At 41.9% G+C, this 19,196-nt stretch overlaps 1 protein-coding gene across 1 annotated transcript in view; it reads left to right on the top strand.

Annotated features, from left to right (window-relative positions):
• LOC134180544 (E3 ubiquitin-protein ligase HECTD1-like) overlaps positions 1 to 19,024 on the top strand; it is a 25,664-nt gene extending 6,640 nt beyond the window's left edge. The window contains exons 10-36 of the mRNA XM_062647722.1: positions 204 to 474; positions 536 to 665; positions 3,041 to 4,182; positions 6,829 to 6,943; positions 7,054 to 7,188; positions 7,342 to 7,481; positions 7,550 to 7,693; positions 9,229 to 9,309; positions 9,368 to 9,466; positions 11,318 to 11,655; positions 12,549 to 13,025; positions 14,226 to 14,410; positions 14,552 to 14,705; positions 14,760 to 14,848; positions 14,920 to 15,050; positions 15,643 to 15,706; positions 15,773 to 15,952; positions 16,024 to 16,180; positions 16,280 to 16,359; positions 16,648 to 16,775; positions 16,962 to 17,106; positions 17,162 to 17,365; positions 17,432 to 18,093; positions 18,152 to 18,230; positions 18,291 to 18,384; positions 18,436 to 18,586; positions 18,641 to 19,024. Coding sequence (XP_062503706.1) covers positions 204 to 474; positions 536 to 665; positions 3,041 to 4,182; positions 6,829 to 6,943; positions 7,054 to 7,188; positions 7,342 to 7,481; positions 7,550 to 7,693; positions 9,229 to 9,309; positions 9,368 to 9,466; positions 11,318 to 11,655; positions 12,549 to 13,025; positions 14,226 to 14,410; positions 14,552 to 14,705; positions 14,760 to 14,848; positions 14,920 to 15,050; positions 15,643 to 15,706; positions 15,773 to 15,952; positions 16,024 to 16,180; positions 16,280 to 16,359; positions 16,648 to 16,775; positions 16,962 to 17,106; positions 17,162 to 17,365; positions 17,432 to 18,093; positions 18,152 to 18,230; positions 18,291 to 18,384; positions 18,436 to 18,586; positions 18,641 to 18,923 — 5,858 coding nt within the window. The 3' untranslated portion in view covers positions 18,924 to 19,024. The remainder of the gene's footprint in view (positions 1 to 203; positions 475 to 535; positions 666 to 3,040; positions 4,183 to 6,828; positions 6,944 to 7,053; positions 7,189 to 7,341; positions 7,482 to 7,549; positions 7,694 to 9,228; positions 9,310 to 9,367; positions 9,467 to 11,317; positions 11,656 to 12,548; positions 13,026 to 14,225; positions 14,411 to 14,551; positions 14,706 to 14,759; positions 14,849 to 14,919; positions 15,051 to 15,642; positions 15,707 to 15,772; positions 15,953 to 16,023; positions 16,181 to 16,279; positions 16,360 to 16,647; positions 16,776 to 16,961; positions 17,107 to 17,161; positions 17,366 to 17,431; positions 18,094 to 18,151; positions 18,231 to 18,290; positions 18,385 to 18,435; positions 18,587 to 18,640) is intronic.
• Positions 19,025 to 19,196: the final 172 nt, after the last annotated feature.

The following is a 19,196-nucleotide window of genomic DNA, read 5'->3' as shown; positions in this document are numbered from 1 at the left end:
CACTAATGCTGTGTGTGTCCACTGATGCTGTGTGTGTCCACTAATGCTGTATGTGTCCAGTAATGCTGTATGTGTCCAGTAATGCTGTATGTGTCCAGTAATGCTGTGTGTGTCCACTAATGCTGTGTGTGTCCACTGATGTATTCAGCTTTCTATGTCTGCTACATAGAAAACTTAGTTTTCCCGTCTTTATTTATTTACAGCTCTACGAGACAGTGCAGATCAATTAGTGAAGGTAGGAAGTACAGTCGAGTCCACAAGTGAAAGTTCACAGGAAGTCGAAGCCACAAATAATAAGAAACAGGAAAGTGACGGCGATGAAAAGACACTCGGTAACAAAGAGGAGAAACAAGACGAAGCCAAACCTGAAGCTTATGACCAACATGGCGATCCGGAAATGGCGCCAGTCTATTTGAAACATCTCCTTCCCATCTTTACTCGCATCCATCAGACTACCATTCTTCCCTCTGTCAAGTACACAGTGGCATGTCGACGTGCAATGATGTGTTTCTAGTTTTGTTTCTTTTGTGTGTAGAAAAGCCAGTGTAGCTTTGATTCGCAAGATGGTTCATTACGGGTCTGAAACGGTTCTGACTGATGTAGCTCTCATGTCGGCATTTGGATCAGAACTGATGGAAGTGATTGCAAACGTTCTTGAAAAGGAGGTAAGTATGGGCAGAACGGATAGTTACAAATGCAGCTATCATGATAGACAAGTTTAACATAAGTTTTTGGAAGAATTTAATAATAAATATGACAGTCACTGGATTACTAAGAGATACAGACTCAATAAATGTCCAAGAGAGCCCCAGGCACTTATCTGTTTTTGGAAAAAATCTAAGGCCAGACCAACTAAATTTTTTGATGTTCAGATATTTGGACATGAAACCTGGACCAATCAATTGAATTAAACTAAAACGGTAGGACCTAATGATCATGGTGACACTTTGAGCACATGCAGTTTTCATTGCACTGCATACAAATGTGAGTCAACAAAATAGACACTAAAACAGAGACGCTGATACCGAGCGGAATGAGGTAACAGTCACTGGCCTTGTGTTAACTATTTCAGAGTCATTGATATCATAGGTAGTCGTACGATGTATATGTTATGCACAAACCATTGATGTCTAGTTTTTCTGGGTAATTTTAGGGTTAGGGTTAGATGTCCATGGTTTGTACAGGCAATCCATGAATTGTGTTGGGTAATCCATGGATTGTCCAAATCCGTGCTTTGTGTACAACGTATATACTACCAAGTCATTTTACAGCAAGCATAATATCATTTTGGTCAAGCTCATTACTGGACTGGCGAATCGAAGCATCAAGAAACTAATTGGTCTAGCCTAACCTGAATTATGTCCGAATGATCGCTCAGGGGTCATCATTCAGGCAGAAGCAGTTTTGTATGATTGTATTCTGTCTCTAGTAGACCCATTTCTACCAAATTTAAGTGCAACAAAGATGCAGCTCTCAGGGTTCTGCCCACGGTGGCCGGAGGTGGTCGGGCCTGACCATCACTCAACAAACACCTGTACTATACTGTATTCGCCCGTAATAACGCTCTGGGCGTATAGAAAAGAAACACTTTTTTCTGGGTATATACTAGGGCATGGGCGTTATTTTGGTTCTAGGTGTATACATGGTCACTAAATGTTGTCGTCTGGCCTGTCATCATCTAAATACTTGAAGACAAAAATACCACAAATGCTTGCAATTATCCATTTGCAAGATCTAAGGTACTGGTATCCATTCACCATCAACATACACGCAGAAACTAAACACTATACACACATGGTTGGACTGAAGCCCGTCAAGAGCATCAGGGTCGGTAATTGCAATGAAGACATGAGTCTAGCGGCAAGAACTTTCACTCAACAGTGACACCAGCTCATCAAACACACACAGACGGAGGCGAATGTTCTGCGGATCCATTTTGTTTTGTCTGTGCATGCGTATTCTGGGCTTATACTTGGGCATGGGCGTATAGTTGGGCATGGGCGTTTTTTCGGGCTGAAAGTTCTGACCTGTCGCACATGGGCGTATATACGGGCATGGGCGTTATTTCAGTATGGGCGTTATTATGGGCGAATACGGTAGTATATATTTTAGCTAGTGGTTTACTTGCTCCAATGGATGACAGCCGTCTAACCATGCCTGAACGTGAGACTGGGCAACATAGTTTCCGACTGTTAACAAAAGTTGCAGCTTTCATTGTCTACTCTTTCAGATCACAGGCCATCAACAGTGCAATACATTCCGTTTGGTGCTTTCTTGTCAAATATACCACGCCCCTTAACGCAGCTGATACCCAACCACCAAAAATCCTGGTCAGAACACTGAGCTGCACTCTAGACTGACAATGAGTGTTGACAACACTCAGATCAACGAACTATGCTATTCATGCACCAGTTTACACTCTGCAGGCTAATGATAAATTAAGAATTATGTCACCTCATCAAGCAATGGAGTTTTTGTTATTAGTTAATATTTTACCTTATTTGGAGAAATGGGAGGGGCGAACAGTGACTGCATGCCTTTAACATATAATCGAATACATGTGAATTAGAGTTAGTGTTTAGTTGTGTTTATCATTAAACTATAGTTGTGTGAGTCATCCGCCGTTCCATTTCTTCATTGCCTTCCTTAATTCCGCTATGTGTGTGTACACCTATAGCTACTCATTGTCCTTCAACGACCCGTGACAAATTTATTAATTTTGAACTTGATGTAGTCTTTTACACATGGATTTGTTAAGTTCCACTAGGATGTCCGTCTTATGGAGGCGCTTGTTCAGATAGGCACTTATTTGGACCGGACATTTTTGTTATTAATGATTTTAACAAGCACATTTCGGTCATGTACCATACATGTTACATGTTAGTGAGTGATGTTGTAAATGCATTTATCGTCGACTGGTTCATGACCCCGCGTTTCTAGAGAATATATGATATGAATTGTAAATTCAGCAAGAATAGTTAGGGCAATGACTTTCCTGTTGTGTGTATTTGACATGATGGTGTTGATGCTGTGTCTGTAGGATGATGATGACGGTCATCAGGCTGTTCTCCAGTGCATCTTCGATCTCTTGACAAAATGTCCGGATGAATTCACAGACCACATGGCTCGTTTAGGAGTCGTTGAACGGATCACTCAGTTAGCGGGTCCTCCACCAAAAGAAGAAACAGAAGAAAAAGCAGATGATGATGTAGCTGCTCCACCACCTGCGCCGCTTCCTCCACCACCTCCACCAGCAGTTGATGCCAAGGAAATTCGTCCAGGTAGACCGTATCATTGGCATGATTGGTACATAGTACGTGGACGTGACTGTCTTTATCTATGGAATGAGTGGAGTGCCGTTGAGCTCTCAAATGGCAGCAATGGCTGGTTTAGATTTCTTATTGATGGTCGTTTATTGACTATGTACTCCAGTGGTAGTCCAGAAGGTGGGTCAGAAGTAGGCAGTGGTTGTCCAGAATTTCTAGATAAATTACATCGTGCGCGCAGCTTTGCTCCAGCAGGTTTACCTACTGAGCCTGTTCTCTCTTCTTCTGACAGCAAGTTTAAGCTCGTTGTTGGTAACTGGTCTCTTCATTGTTACCAAGACAATGAGTTGACGGTCCATAATTCGGATGGGCATCAAGCAACGATACTTCGTGATGAACTGCATGGTTTTGTATTTGAATCAAATCGTGGAACGAGACAAACCTATTTGGCTGACTCGCCCCTTGGTAGTGAATTTGCTGCCATCGTGAGTGAAAAACGAAGTGGGAAAGTGTTGAGGTCAAAGAGTGAAGTATTGAAGCAGAAAGTCAAGAGTTTGGCTCGTGAAATCTTAGACAAACATCTTTCGAGTACATCAGTTACGTTGCGTCGTGTCATGGCAGAGCTTCAAGAGGTCACACGAAGAATTACAGAAGCTCACCAAGACGATAAAGATGACAAACTGAGTGGAGCATTGAGTGACTTGGCTGTATTACTGCAAGATGAGAAGACTGTTTCACCATATGAAGTACAAGCCAGTGGATTAGTTTCAGTCCTCTTGCAGTTGTTATCTCCAACGGGGAAAGTTGATGACGTAAAAGAGACGTCTGCCGAAATTGTTGTGAACAAACGAAGAGCTCTGTTTATGTCTGCGTTCAACAAAAAAGACACAGATGTAAACGAAGGAGAGCAGACAAGGTACAAATTCGTAATTTGTGGCAGTGTGTTCTCTGTCAAGCAGAATGCATGGCATACTGCATGCTATTTATTCAGAATATAATTCAACACTGACATTTGTAATTGTTGGTTTGTACAGACTAAAGCCAGGCTCACAATATGACGCTGACGCTGAGCTAAGTGTCAAACTTCAAAGTGCCCTCTTTGATGGAGGCAGAGTTCCTTTGATGTTGACGCTGAAACTGACACTGGATTTGAGTTGGATTCATTCTATTTCAGCATCAGCGTCAACGTCAGCATTAGCGTCAACGTTAGTGTCATATTGTGAACCAGGCTTAAAGTAGTTCCTCTCATGTGTGAACCCTCTGATGTGCAAGTGTAACCAACTTGTATTTATGACAAGATTGGTCATACACCCAGGATACATGACCAATAGAATACCTTCATTTTACAACCAAGTTTGACAGACTTTTGAGGTGGTTGCAAATGGGAGGGACCGCTGTACGTGTATTTTTAGATGGGAGGGGGCTGAAACATCAGGAAAATTAGTAAAAATTAAAAACAAATGTGTACTGATATACACAATAATCTGTATATTAGCAAGAGTTGAGGCAGTAAAATCAGTGAAAGTGAGGCAGAGTTGCATTAGTGAGTGTAGGTGAGACAGAGTTGTGTGCATGAGATAACATGTTGCTAGTGTAAGTTATGCAAGTGGATGTAAGTGAGACTGAGTGCGACTATGAGTGAGCAGCAAGAACGAAATGAGAAAGCTACTGGTACATAAGATACTGACAAAAGGCGAACTGGACTTGTGAATGGAATAGTTTAGAAAACATGTTCTGATAGAACCACGCCGTACTTGGTTAGCATTTCATGATTATTAATTTTTTATGTTTATAAGCATGTAACCAATGGAGGATTCTTGTCATCATAAATACAGCATTGTCCACAGCATAGAATAGTTAACCATCCAAACACAATAGTTGTTTACTATTAATAGTGGCATAACCAGACGTGTTTCCGTGTTGCCCAGAAACCCTTTTTTGTGGGCATTGCCCCTTCCCTATCATAGACATACGCATTCTCAGTATTAAAAAGTAAGAGAGGAAAGACCAAACTATGTGTTGAAATGTTCTTATGTTGTTTGAGTCGTTGGGTGACCATATTTGTATGCTCTGCATGTTACCTATATCTAGACATTGAGGCACTAAAATTATGCTTCGTACTGGTAGGAAAGCCTATTTCACAACTATGGGTACTCTCCAGTTATCGATAATCCGATAGCCGAGTTAGTCCAACAGAAACCAACAGGACAAACGTGGCCAAAATGACGAGATCTGACTGTACACCAGACAACAACAAACTTGATTCGTCACTCTTCCTACAAATGCGATACAACTTTATAATCGATTTTGTTATGGTCTGGTGTACAGTCAGACCTCAGTATTAATTAATGTGTATCACATTTGTAGGAAGGAATAGTGATGATCAGTTTTGTTATCGTCTGGTGTACAGTCAGACCTCGTTCGCTGGTTTTTGTCAGACTAACGCGACTGTCGGATTATTTTGGTAACAAATACCCAACTGCTCCGAATGTTTTTTAAGTAATAATCTTTTCAAAAACTAATAAAATAACAGAAAGCAATATTTTGGTCTCGAAATTTGTCGGTTGTTGTGGCTTTGGTTTTTGCGTGTGCGCATGAAACATCGTCAAACATGGCCAATAGACGGAAGTGTGCTGCTCAAGATGCAAACTAGAAATGTTTAGAGAATTGAATCAGTTTGAAAGAATAAATAAACAAAAAATTAAATCAAGAAATTATATTCCACATCAAGACCTCAAAAGAGTAGGATTCGTAAAAATTCTAAAATATTTTGGTGTCTTGAAAGAATTAGTGTCAAAAAACATTAGGAGCAGTAGGGTACGCAGTGACCATGTAAATTGGTTTCACGTGTACCTTCGTCAGAAAGTGAGTGTGTTGGAATAACAAAGTTTGACTGTAGGTACATACGGTCAAGTTTGTTGTTTCATGCAGGCCAGTAGCGATTCTTTATTATTTGCATCTCATTTGCAGCAATGTGTGTAGTAAGTTACTGCCTACAACATAGTGGGTCTCTGGGACATTTTAAATAGTTTGGTTGTAATAGCATTCATTTATGAAAATATATGAAATAGACAGACAGACAGACAGAGAGGCCCAAAAATATCTCAACCAGCTCTCATCAACAGCAACATGGACAACTGAGTGCAGACAGGACGAGTTCAAGAACTACTGAAGGATGCGATTCTCAATTGCGATGCGCAGTGCAGTGCAAGAGTGTTACTGCAGAAGCTGAACAGAGTCCAGTATAGTGGTGACTCAGTCGGTGCCATTAGTAACTCTGTTAGCTTATTGTCGACTGTTGACTCTTAGTCGTACTTAGGGACCTCTTGGATCCTAGATCTCTTAGAACTTGCTGATTTTTTGCGTAGACTGTAATAATGTCTTGTATAAGAAATATGTGTATTGACTGACAGACAGACAGACAGAGACAAACAGACGGACGGACACAGACATATTTGTGTGAATTGTTGCCTCGTGATGTGGTACAGTTCAGTATGATTTGATTCAATTTTTCACATGTGCATCGTATTTGAGTACCATATTTGCTGTTGGTATGTTGCAGTGCCAGTTATGCAGCAAGCGTTGGGCTCGTTCGGAAGCTTATTGCCGTGTTGGAGTCGACCGAGAAACTGCCAGTGTATCAATATGACTCTCCTGGATGCGGTTTTGGGATGCAGGTATGTCGGGAGCGTTGGTTAAGATTTGTTGCTTGCTTGTCTATTCTTGTATAGCCTCAGCCTTGTCACTGTGTAGTCTTATTGTATGCTACTGTCTTTGTCAACTGTAGGCTTTGACTCGTCGCTTGCGTTTGCGCCTTGAGATGATGCCCAGCAGTTCTGGGCTAATAGACTACACCGGACGTTCGTTGAAAGTTGAACCTCTAGTGTCCGTGTCGTCTCTTGAACGTCACCTTTTAAAAATGGTGCGTCTGTGTTTGAACGTTTTCCAGTGTGTGTGTGTGTGTGTGTGTGTGTGTGTGTGTGTGTGTGTGTGTGTGTGTGTGTGTGTGTGTGTGTGTGTGTGTGTGTGTGTGTTTCCCTTCATTTCGATGTTGTTGGTTAAACTTTGTTATTAGGTGGCTAAGCAATGGTACGACTACGATCGAACGACATTCGAATTTATTAAGAAGCTTCAACCGTCGAATCGCTTGACGTTTAAACACACGCACGATTTTGATGAAAGCGGTATTATGTATTGGGTAGGAACGAATGCTAAGTAAGGATCTCGAATTTATGCCAAGAGACTATGTGTAAGTGATTGCTGTTAATTAATTAATTAACCAGGAACGAACCCGAGTGGGTGAACCCGGCAGCGTACGGCTTAGTGGCTGTAAGTTCGAGTGAAGGAAGAACTCTACCGTATGGGAGACTGGAAGACATCTTGAGTCGTGACTCGGCACCACGAAATTGCCATACCAACGATGACAGGTGAGTTTCATTTCGCTGTCTGATGGTCATCACTTGTGTATGTCCAAATGTTTTTCCTATCATTTGATGTTGTGTACTTGGGTTAGCCTGTATGGTGTACTTTAAATCAAGTATATTTTGAAGTCGCTTTAACTTTGTAAATTTCGTGAGGACCGACCAGTTTCCTAAATTTGATTGCTTCCTAGTTTTTTTTAGAAATCAGAGTCGAATCTAAGGCAATACTTTTGGTTGGACAGTGTTACATTGTGCCCTAGCAAAGAGGTTGATCTGCCTTTTTATACTTTGGGCATTCATTCTTATTTAATTTCACGATCCTTTCTTGTAATTATTGATATCAACATTTAGTTCAGTTTCTCTATTTGTTGCGTCATATTCACTACTGTATTTATTTGCTATCAAAATATAAACTGTCAAGGTATTACTGCGTTGTCATTGATGCACTCATGCATCTGGGAATCATCACCTCTAATTAGATTTTGCCTGCTGCTTTATTCAGTTGTTTGGACTTTTGGGTCGCTCATTGATTCCCTACCATTCATGCAATTTACGCCTTGACCAGTCATGTAGGTATGTCCGATCCAGTGTGGAAATAAGGAATTATTTTGGCTCAGACAGACTGAGCCTTGGTAGGACATTCTTGTATGGTGTTACATGTCTAATTAAATGCCTCTCCTACTGCAGCCATTTTGCATGAACTTCCAAGGGAGAAATGAAAGGCAGCTGAGGTTTTCTCTGGATAAAGCATGCTAGGAGGTACCTAAGTTTATGAAATTAACAGTTACACCTTTGGAGAGGCCAGCACATGCTAAGAGACAAGGTTTACACTATCATATATGCGTATCGATGGATGTTTGTCCAAACATGTCCCAACACTGGTGCAGTATTTGGTCGGACAAGCAACACATTTGGTGGGACATTGTCCTATGTTGTACCGTTATTTTCCACACAGCCTATCAGTGGTCGGTCATAAACACCAGTTGGTTGGTCAATGACTGATGACCGACCGTTATATTCCAACTCTGAAATTTGCAATTAATTTACTATACATATATGCTATATACACTAGTACTCATGATTTGCACACTCCAGTTTGCTTTCTCACATATCACAGCAGACTCATGATTAACCTCCTTGTTCGGGTCTGGTAAAAAACAGCATTGTATACTAGGAGCCTTAAACCGAGGATTCTTGCTTTCAGCCACGCGATCAATGACAAGCTTCATGGGAGTTTGCTCACGTGGGGATTTCACGCAAGACGTACATACGACTTACGCATGTGTGAAAGTTGTGCCTCGTATTTTTGTCATTCTTACTGTGACATACTACACACTGTACTGCAGCAGTACGGTACTGCCTTCTGGCAGGTTTCAAAATTAAATCGCTTCCGAAATAGATATTTGCTCAATTTTTGAATTATTTTTGCTTTCAAATTTATACTTGATTTACAGTATTACTGTGTTGGTGGGATGATGGCTTACTCACTGTCTCAGTGATAGCGAGGCTTTTGAATCATTTCTGTTTGTCGTCATGTTTAGAAATGCTTGGTTTGCTATTGATATTGGTTTGCTGGTTGTTCCGACGGCTTACACATTGAGACATGCCCGAGGATATGGCAGGTACTGTATGACTGTCACAGTATTTTCTTCTGTTTGTAAGTGATGAGATTTTGTTTAGATCTGCGTTGAGAAATTGGCACTTCCAGGTGTCTAAAGATGGTCAAACGTGGACAACAATTAGAGAACACACCGATGATCGATCTCTCAATGAGCACGGGTATGTGTGGCCGTGACTGGCTGGAGATATTCTGTTTTATGTGTAGAGCACACAGTTCTGTGAATCAACGAAGAGTTGAATGAATGTTTATGTATGACATTAGCAATATATCTGTCAAGCTCAGGGTTGTCCCTAAAGCGTGGTAGCATGGTACTGCACCACACTGAGCAATCGTAGTCATGTGACCAAGCATTTTTGCATGTGTTCTACATAGGGTAGATGTACAGTACTGTACACTGTACTTACATAATGATATACAGCAAGCAGATGGAGTTAGTGTACGCTTGTGCAAATGAACGTGGAAGACATATCAGACTGTAGTGGCTTTGTGCTTTTTTGTCTTGGGGCAGATGGCTTCAATAATTAATTAATTAATTAGTACGAAGTTTGACCCACAGTTTTGAATCTTATTGTAAAGGTCTGGGTATCCAAAGGTGCATCGCGGTTTGGGTGTGTCTTGTAACTACCATCTCTGCCACACTATTCTGAAATCCGAGGGAGACCCCTGCGGCAGGTTGTTACTTTGTGCTAATGGAATTAGGATGGTGCTAGTTGCTTAATACATGACAAGCATGTTTGGTCTGTGCTATGGTTTCTAAGTTAGTCCACTACATGCATGACAAACTGCGAGGCTGTTGTCATGGCAACAGCCAAACTCGACTCCAGAGAATTGTTGTTTGATTGCAGGAGGCTCCAATGCTTTCATCCCCTGTACCAGTTTCTCCTGTTTTTGCTTTCCCAGACTGATACTATCCTTGGAGCCACAGCGAAACCAGTGCCACTGAGGCCAACCTGGATACCGTAATACCAGAAATTTGTGCAACCCTATTATTGTGTGATATCAAGACAGCTCGAATATCTACTCAAGTATACTGATAACAATTCTATATTGGCCAATCAATAACCACCATAACAGCAACTACAACAAGAAAGAAAGCCGTTATGCCTAGACATTTGTTGCCTGTTCAACTTCATTGTGTGGGAGTCGAGCGATTGAATAGTCTGGGATCATAACGTCCACCCATCTACAAGAAAACGGCGAGAGAAAGATGGAATGAATACGCATGCACATGCCTATGCACAGTACGAGTTCAATTCGTGCGTGATATTTTGGTCACACAATTTGCACGATTTAAATCATCGCACGAATTACTGGTTTTATGGTATTGTATTCCCCAGAAGCAAATTTCTAGAGCTCAACAGCCTGTATTGTATACTATATATATATATATATATATATATATATATATATATATATATATATATATATATATATAGTTGGGTCTCCTAGTTCTTTAGAGATTTTAAAAATTATATCAAGAAGAACTGTTTTAACTACAGGGACAACGGTCTCTAAAGCTATCCAGCATTTACTGCAACAACTTTCTTTTAGTCTTTGGCGGTATAATGCTAAACTGATTTTGGACAGACTAGCCATCTGTAATGTTGACAACGTTATGTGGGAGTATGTGTGATTTGTTTGCCCACTGTTAGGGGGTAAAATATAAAAAATTTAATATATATATATATATATATATATATATATATATATATATATATATATATATATATGTTGGCTACTGTGCAATACGATATCGGTGATCTGGAGCATTGAATTCCTCTCAAGGTCACACCACCCACACGTGGCTCCACTGGAGGACCACATGCACCTGTGAACTGGCCACATGTGACCAAACATTCTGTTGAAATTGTGTGAGCAGCAGGTTCAATAGCTTTAGTTATGGGATTAGTCAACTATTCAAATGTCTCATTACAATTTTTGATTACCATAACACAAACATCAAGCGTACCTTACCATATATTGACAGTCTGTCAATTGCTTTGTTGCAGAGCTACTGCTACGTTTGATCTTGTCTCGTCAAGTGACGAAGGTTGGCGTCACTTTAGAATCAAAATTACCGGCAAGAACTCCAGCAATCAGACGCATTATCTTTCTCTGTCTGGGTTTGAGTTGTATGGCCATGTCATCGGTGCTTGTACTGATCAGCTCGGAAAGGCTGCAAGGGAGATGGAAAACGCACTGAGAAAACAGCGTCGTCTCCTCAAACATCAGGTGAAGTCGCAGTTTACTGTCGGAGCTCACGTTGTACGAGGAATCGACTGGAAATGGCGCGATCAAGATGGAAATCCACCAAGTGTTGGAACAATCACCGGAGAATTACACAACGGTAAGTGTCGTTCGTCTTGATGGATCGTTCACATGTTGCTATGTAGCGTTGCATGTGACTCTGATGCTTGCTGTTTCACATTGCCACAGACGTGTTGAGAAAGACTTTTATTCAGCAATAATTTGTTGCTCCTGTTTGTTTTGTCAGCAGTCTTATCCGTTCTTATCCAGGGATGCAACCTGGTTTTTTCAACTGGTGCTCAAACTGTGACACCAACCTGCTAAAATGGTGCCACTGATTAATATTAATATTAATATGACGTCACTAAATTAGTATGACGTCACTAAATTAGTATGATGTCATAGACAATGACTAAGAGCAACATAAAGTAAATTGTTTGACTAAGTTTTATTGGGCTTCTTGCATGTTACGAATTGGCTAGTGTAGCATACTAAAAAGGAAACGTCAAGGCTATGATCACAGTTCAGTCACTTCTGGTGTCCACACCTTATCAGTGGGTCGGTGTCACTCTGCATAATGCCATAGGAAAACAAGCTGTTATAATGTGATTGTCAACATGTTTTGTCTTGGCTACTTAACTTGCCTGTGTGCCTGTTGTCTTGCCCTGCTTGATGTGTATACCATATCATTGAGCTGACCTTCATCTCGAGAACAACAAGGGTGTACTGCAAGGGAACCATGAATGACTGGAGACATACACACATTTTGACATGGAAGACAGTAACGTATATTTAGTTATTTCTGTGCTAGCTAGCTAGCTGTGTGTTGGAATGGCATGTAGGAAAGGAAAGTAAAGCATAATGGTTGAGGTTTTTGACTAATAGACTCTTGAGTATATTTGCCATGTATACGACGGATCCAACTTATTGCAACACAGTTGATTGCTTTATGTTACTAGTAGTTACATTAGCTAACTCTCTGTGTAATTGTAGGTTGGGTTGATGTAACGTGGGATCACGGTGGAGCTAACTCGTATCGCATGGGAGCAGAAGGTAAATACGATCTCAAACTAGCTCCGCCAGACATGGTCAAGAAGACAGTAACGAAGTCAGAGTCCACGGCTAGCAGCAGAAGCACGAGCTGCAGTAGTCCTGGAAGTATGATAGGAAGTAGGGCTGCCATACACGAGTCACTGGCTGCAGCTCTTCGTGCAGAAGCTGCTATTGTGGAGAAGGTCTGTGCAGAAGCAGTCGTAGTGGAAACAGCACAAAAGGCAAAGGCGGTAGCAGAGTCTAAAGATGCTACTGCCAAGGAAGTGTGTGATGAAAAAGAGGAGTCAAATGATGAGAATTTGGCATCTGCAAAGTTATCAGAATCAGAATCATCAAAGGTTGAAGCGAAGGAGCAGAGGAAGATACCCGAGGCAGCAGCAACAATGAGGGACAAACTTCACAAAGATCGGACTGCTTGTAAGTCATTGGTGGATGGTAAATCTATGTAGTAGATTATGGTGTTGCTCACTACTAAGGAATATGGCCTTACTTCTGTTTCAGATGGTGTGTGTGTGTGTGTGTGTGTGTGTGTGTGTGTGTGTGTGTGTGTGTGTGTGTGTGTGTGTGTGTGTGTGTGTGTGTGTGTGTGTGTGTGTGTGTGTGTGTGTGTGTGTGTGTGTGTGTGTGTGTGTGTGTGTGTGTGTGTGTGTGTGTGTGTGTGTGTGTGTGTGTGTGTGTGTGTGTGTGTGTGTGTGTGTGTGTGTGTGTGTGTGTGTGTGTGTGTGTGTGTGTGTGTGTGTGTGTGTGTGTGTGTGTGTGTGTGTGTGTGTGTGTGTGTGTGTGTGTGTGTGTGTGTGTGTGTGTGTGTGTGTGTGTGTGTGTGTGTGTGTGTGTGTGTGTGTGTGTGTGTGTGTGTGTGTGTGTGTGTGTGTGTGTGTGTGTGTGTGTGTGTGTGTGTGTGTGTGTGTGTGTGTGTGTGTGTGTGTGTGTGTGTGTGTGTGTGTGTGTGTGTGTGTGTGTGTGTGTGTGTGTGTGTGTGTGTGTGTGTGTGTGTGTGTGTGTGTGTGTGTGTGTGTGTGTGTGTGTGTGTGTGTGTGTGTGTGTGTGTGTGTGTGTGTGTGTGTGTGTGTGTGTGTGTGTGTGTGTGTGTGTGTGTGTGTGTGTGTGTGTGTGTGTGTGTGTGTGTGTGTGTGTGTGTGTGTGTGTGTGTGTGTGTGTGTGTGTGTGTGTGTGTGTGTGTGTGTGTGTGTGTGTGTGTGTGTGTGTGTGTGTGTGTGTGTGTGTGTGTGTGTGTGTGTGTGTGTGTGTGTGTGTGTGTGTGTGTGTGTGTGTGTGTGTGTGTGTGTGTGTGTGTCATAACTAGCAACAAATGGTGGTATGAAGTAGATATATAAGACGACAAATAGGTGGACAGAAACAGAGATTGGACAAACAGGTAGACAGACTGATGCTTGCACAGTCAAACATGACACGCATGGGAAGTCGTGCTCTCAACATTACAGGTACTGTACAGGAGACATGACAGAGTTGGACAGAGACATTGACATATAATGGTTTGACGAACTACATGCATGGCTACTTTCAGTTACTTTCCATAATTGCAAATTAATTAAGCAAATTGAATTACGTTGTGAGATTAAAATGTCTGATTGCAGTGACCGTTCTTTGCGTATGTAGATACTGTTGCAGAAATGTTGGGGCTTGACCATGAGACCGTCTTACATCTGCTGGGAGAGCTACGGGGTTCTGGTAGTCACGAGGCAGCTGAACTGTGTGAACCAGTCAATGATGATGATGATGAAGAAGACATAGATGAAGACGACTTTGACAATGAAGACGATGATGGAGACAATTGTGAAGAGGTGTGTAGCATTGAGATGACACTCATTCTGTATTGTTTGTTCACGTTTTTCTGTCATGTGACTGTTACCACATTTCTTCAGTGATTTAATTTGTTTATTTAAATGTAAAGTAGCTTTTTCTCATTATTCTATTGACTGTAGGTGGATGAAGATGACGGACTTGGCATTAGTCGACGGAAATGGGATGATGATTTTGTCTTGAAGGGACAGTTTGACGCTCTCTTGCCAGCCTTTGACCCACGTCCGGGTCGTACAAACGTTCCACAAACTCAAGACTTTGTGGTTCCTCCACCAGGTGAGAATCTCTGTTCTATACATTGAATTTGTCTTTAGTGCTTTCTTTGGCCAGATGCTCCAGAAAGTTCTTTTGAAGACACTCGACATTCATCTATGCCTCTACATCTTCAATTAAGCATCAAACTACCAGCTGGTGAAGGGGTGAGTTGCTTACTTTATGTTTGATGTGATGGTTTAAAGTCACTGTTTTTGACTTGTTTGCTGTCATGCAGGTGCCTGAGAGGGAAGAGTTGCTGGCTGATGGAGACGCGAGTGTGTTCAAGTATGTGCAGAAGGTTTGGGTTGCTCGTGGCAACACAGTGAAATCAGACCATCTTCGGCGTGTTTGGGATTCAACATACATGTAAACATGTGTTTGTAGATGTCAAAATTTGTTTTGTTGGAGTGTTGGCTAAGGGAAATAGATCTGGTTGAGCATGACAGAACAACAGACATGTAGACAGACAGACAAACACACACACACACGCGCACGCGCATGCACACATTTTTTAGTCACTATGTCACCATACACTTGCTACAAAGTAACTCTAGCTACAGCCATCAGTCACTATGCACTTGCTGTATTTGTTTTGACAGAAACAACACTCCATAGAGAGAGAGAGGCAATTGCATGTGAGTTCCTTGCGTAAAGGAATCACGTCTGTACCCATCTTGTACTTGAACTTCTGATCCAAAGGTCCCGGATGTTTCCATTCTCCAAATGCGCTCTCTAACCAATTGAGCCGCAGACGCCACACATGCACACACACACACACACACACACACACACACATGCACGCACACACTCTCTCACAGACACACACACACACACACACACACACACACACACACACACACACACACACACACACACACACACACACCACACACCACACTATAAACCATGTGAAAGTGAATTTATGGATGTCTCTGCATCAGCTTATCCCTTTTTGCAGATTGACTTACCGAGCTGTTGAAAACGGCAACGATTTGAGCGGTTTGAACGACATACACTGGGCTGTACGTACAAATACACCTACAACTAACAAAATCACGTAATAATACACAATACATTGACTACAACAGAAATGGCCAGTCAAGTTTGTTGAAAAGCATGTTGGCACGTCTCGGCTCCCTAAACTCGATCTCATATCCTACCTTCAGTACTCGACTAACAAAACATGGTTGAAACGCTGGAAACTGGCCGGAGCACCACGCAACATACGAAAGAACAGGAACTGTCACCAGTTGATTTCTGCATACAAAGTGAGTTTAGATGTCACGTTTACCATGAAAGACAACGTTCGCTGTTGTATTGCCACTGTTTTTTGTGTTAGGATTTTTGCAGGTCGCCTGCTGCTACGGTTGGTGCTGCAAGTGCCGAGATGCCTGTGTCACACAGTGAAGACACTTTAGAGCCACTTGATGATATTTTGAGGCTGTTGAAGCTGTTGTATGATATTGCTTGCGATCCGAACGAGACGACAGAGGATGGTGTGTGTGTGTGTGTGTGTGTGTGTGTGTGTGTGTGTGTGTGTGTGTGTGTGGCATGAGAGTGTGGGCGTTGTCATGTTTGGGCTTGGTTTGTTGTAGGGAAGCCGCTTGAGTTTGAAGTTGATCTGTCTGAATTTCATAGCAAGAAATTGTCCAACAAGCTACTACAACAGATACAGGTACTACAGATGTCTGTCGCTGACTGTTTTCTCAACAAACACACACACACACACACACACACACACACACACACACACACACACACACACACACACACACACACATGCACACACACACGCACACACACACACACACGCATGCACACACACACACATGCACGTACATACACGTACATACACACACATACACACACACACACACACACACACACACACACACACACACACACACACACACACACACCAGTTGCTTTCTGTTGTAGTGATATTTGTATGGCTGTTGTTCAGGATCCTCTCGTTTTGACGAGTCGTGCACTGCCCGACTGGTTTGAAAGTTTGATTGTCAATAGCAAACTTCTTTTTCCGTTTGTTACCCGACGCCAGTTCTTTTGTGCAACTACGTTCGGCAGTTCAAGGTAAAACAATCTTTCACCACAACTCCATGCTGTCCAATTTTGACACTTTATAGTTTGCATGGTTAATACATGTCATTCTGTGTAATAATTAAGAGATGGTTTTGTGTTCTTGTGATTGCATCTGTTGTACTGTGAAGTGGACTGTTAATGCATTTGCTATGTACATGTTGTTGTGTTGCTCTGTAGATCTATTGTGTGGCTTCATGGCTTAAGAGATGGCAACATGGATATGAATCGTGCAGTAGCTGCTCGTGGACGTGGGGAGGAGGCGAGTGAATTTCGTCTTGGTAGACTAAAGCACGAACGAATCAAAATTCCAAGAGTTGATCAGGTATGGATTGGTGAGGTGCGACTGCATGGAAATGTGAAATTTTTGTTTGATGTAGCTCCTTGAGTACGCGTGTAATGCAATGAGAGTGCATGGATCACGCAAGAGTGTGTTGGAAGTCGAGTTTGTAGATGAAGAAGGCACGGGTCTGGGTCCAACGCTGGAGTTTTATGCTCTTGTAGCAGCTGAACTACAGCGCCATGATTTGGGTTTGTGGGTGTGTGATGATGATATTCACGATATTGATGGTGAAGAGCAGCAGGTTTGAACTTGGTTTAGTTGTGTTAGGTTGTGTTATTACTGACATGGTTATGTCTTGTGTTTGAAGTTAGATTTGGGGCAGGGAGTCAAACCTGCAGGGTATTATGTTAGGCGCTCGTCTGGGTTGTTTCCTGCACCATTGCCTCCTGATTCTCCTGGTTTTGAGTGTCAGATTAAGTTGTTTCGGTTTTTGGGCACTTTTATTGCTCGTTGTCTTCAAGATAATCGTATAGTAGACCTTCCACTGAGTAGGTCATTCTTTAAGATGTTGGTAGCGATCCCTGTGGAGGACACCAAGCATTCAAAGCTACGAATAGACTCTGACAATTCGTCGTTTATTGGATCACCATCTCCTTCTGACAAGAACAATCAGTTGGGCTTCCCACAAGTCGATGAGAACGAGGATCAGTCCAGTCGAGAGAAAACTGAAGAGGATGTGATTGCAATAGAGAACCCTTTCAATCAGGTTTTAGCAGCGAGTGTAGAAGATAATGATCAACGACATCATATACACAGCTGGTTCACCGGCATTCTAAATAATGACGACTTCATGGAGATTAATCCCAGTCGTGCTAATTTTGTACAAGAGCTAAAGCAACTGGTGGATGAGAGAGACACCATTTTGAGCGACGAATCACTTAGTAAAGAAGAAAAGCAGCAACGAGTTGAAGCTCTTCGGCTACATCTTAGTGGACAGAATATTCAGCCAGTAAATCTAGAAGACCTTTGGTATAGTTTGTTTCAGGGCATCCTTCAGTGTTCCTTGTAATCTTATGATTGTGTTTAGTCTGGATTTTCAATTCAACCCATCATCAAAATCTTATGGATATTCCAGCTATCCTTTGAAGACAGGAGGAGAAGAGACTGTGAGCGTTTCAGTAATACTTGAACTTGAACTTTTGTCTGTATGTAAATTATGATGGTAGGCATTGAAGATAGAAAATGCAGATACATATATCGACTTGGTCACCGATTTCTGTATGAACAGTGGCATCGTTGCACAGATGGAAGCATTTCGCGGTACACACTTACTGGGGTTTTCATGTTTTCTGTCTGATCATGTCTTTGTAGATGGTTTCAATGTTGTGTTTCCAATGGAACGGCTGCAGATGTTTACTGACGAAGAATTGTGTCTTGTACTGTGTGGTGAACATGTGCCTAATTGGACGAGAGATGACTTACTGCTTTACACTGAACCCAAGTATGGATATAACAGAGAAAGGTCAGACCGTTCATTACCATTTATATAAATGACACTCAACTGATTTCTGTTCAGTCATGGGTATCAGCTGTTTGTGGATGTTCTAACTGATATGAATTCTAACGAAAGGAAAGCATTCCTTCAGTTTGCTACAGGCTGTTCTTCTCTCCCTCCTGGTGGTCTTGCAAACTTGCATCCTCGTCTCACTGTCGTACGCAAAGAGAGAGAACACGCTGGAACTCTACCATCGGTGAATACTTGTGTTCATTACCTCAAATTACCTGAATATGATACTGCAGACGAGCTGAAAAACAAGCTGATGTCTGCGACCCTGGAGAAAGGATTCCACTTGAACTAGAGTGGGTTTGATAATATTGACATGTAGATTAGGAGATGTTGATAAAGAATGGATGTGAACTACTTTCGTTTTGATTCAGACATTAAAATGTGCATATATCAGATACATTGTTATTTGCAAACTCACACAAAATCACAGATCCATACTCGTGCGTTGACTGAGCAGCTATCTCGTTCCGGTCTGATGTTAACATGTATGTGTATGACTCTCTCTTGACCTTATGGTTGTGTATTATGCACATCTATTGTCGTATCATTGTTATGTATACACGTG

The sequence above is a fragment of the Corticium candelabrum genome, chromosome 5, assembly GCF_963422355.1.
Source record: "Corticium candelabrum chromosome 5, ooCorCand1.1, whole genome shotgun sequence".
NCBI classification, from domain to species: domain Eukaryota; kingdom Metazoa; phylum Porifera; class Homoscleromorpha; order Homosclerophorida; family Plakinidae; genus Corticium; species Corticium candelabrum.
Note: the sequence above shows the minus strand (reverse complement) of the source record. Positions and strands in the feature narration are given on the sequence as shown.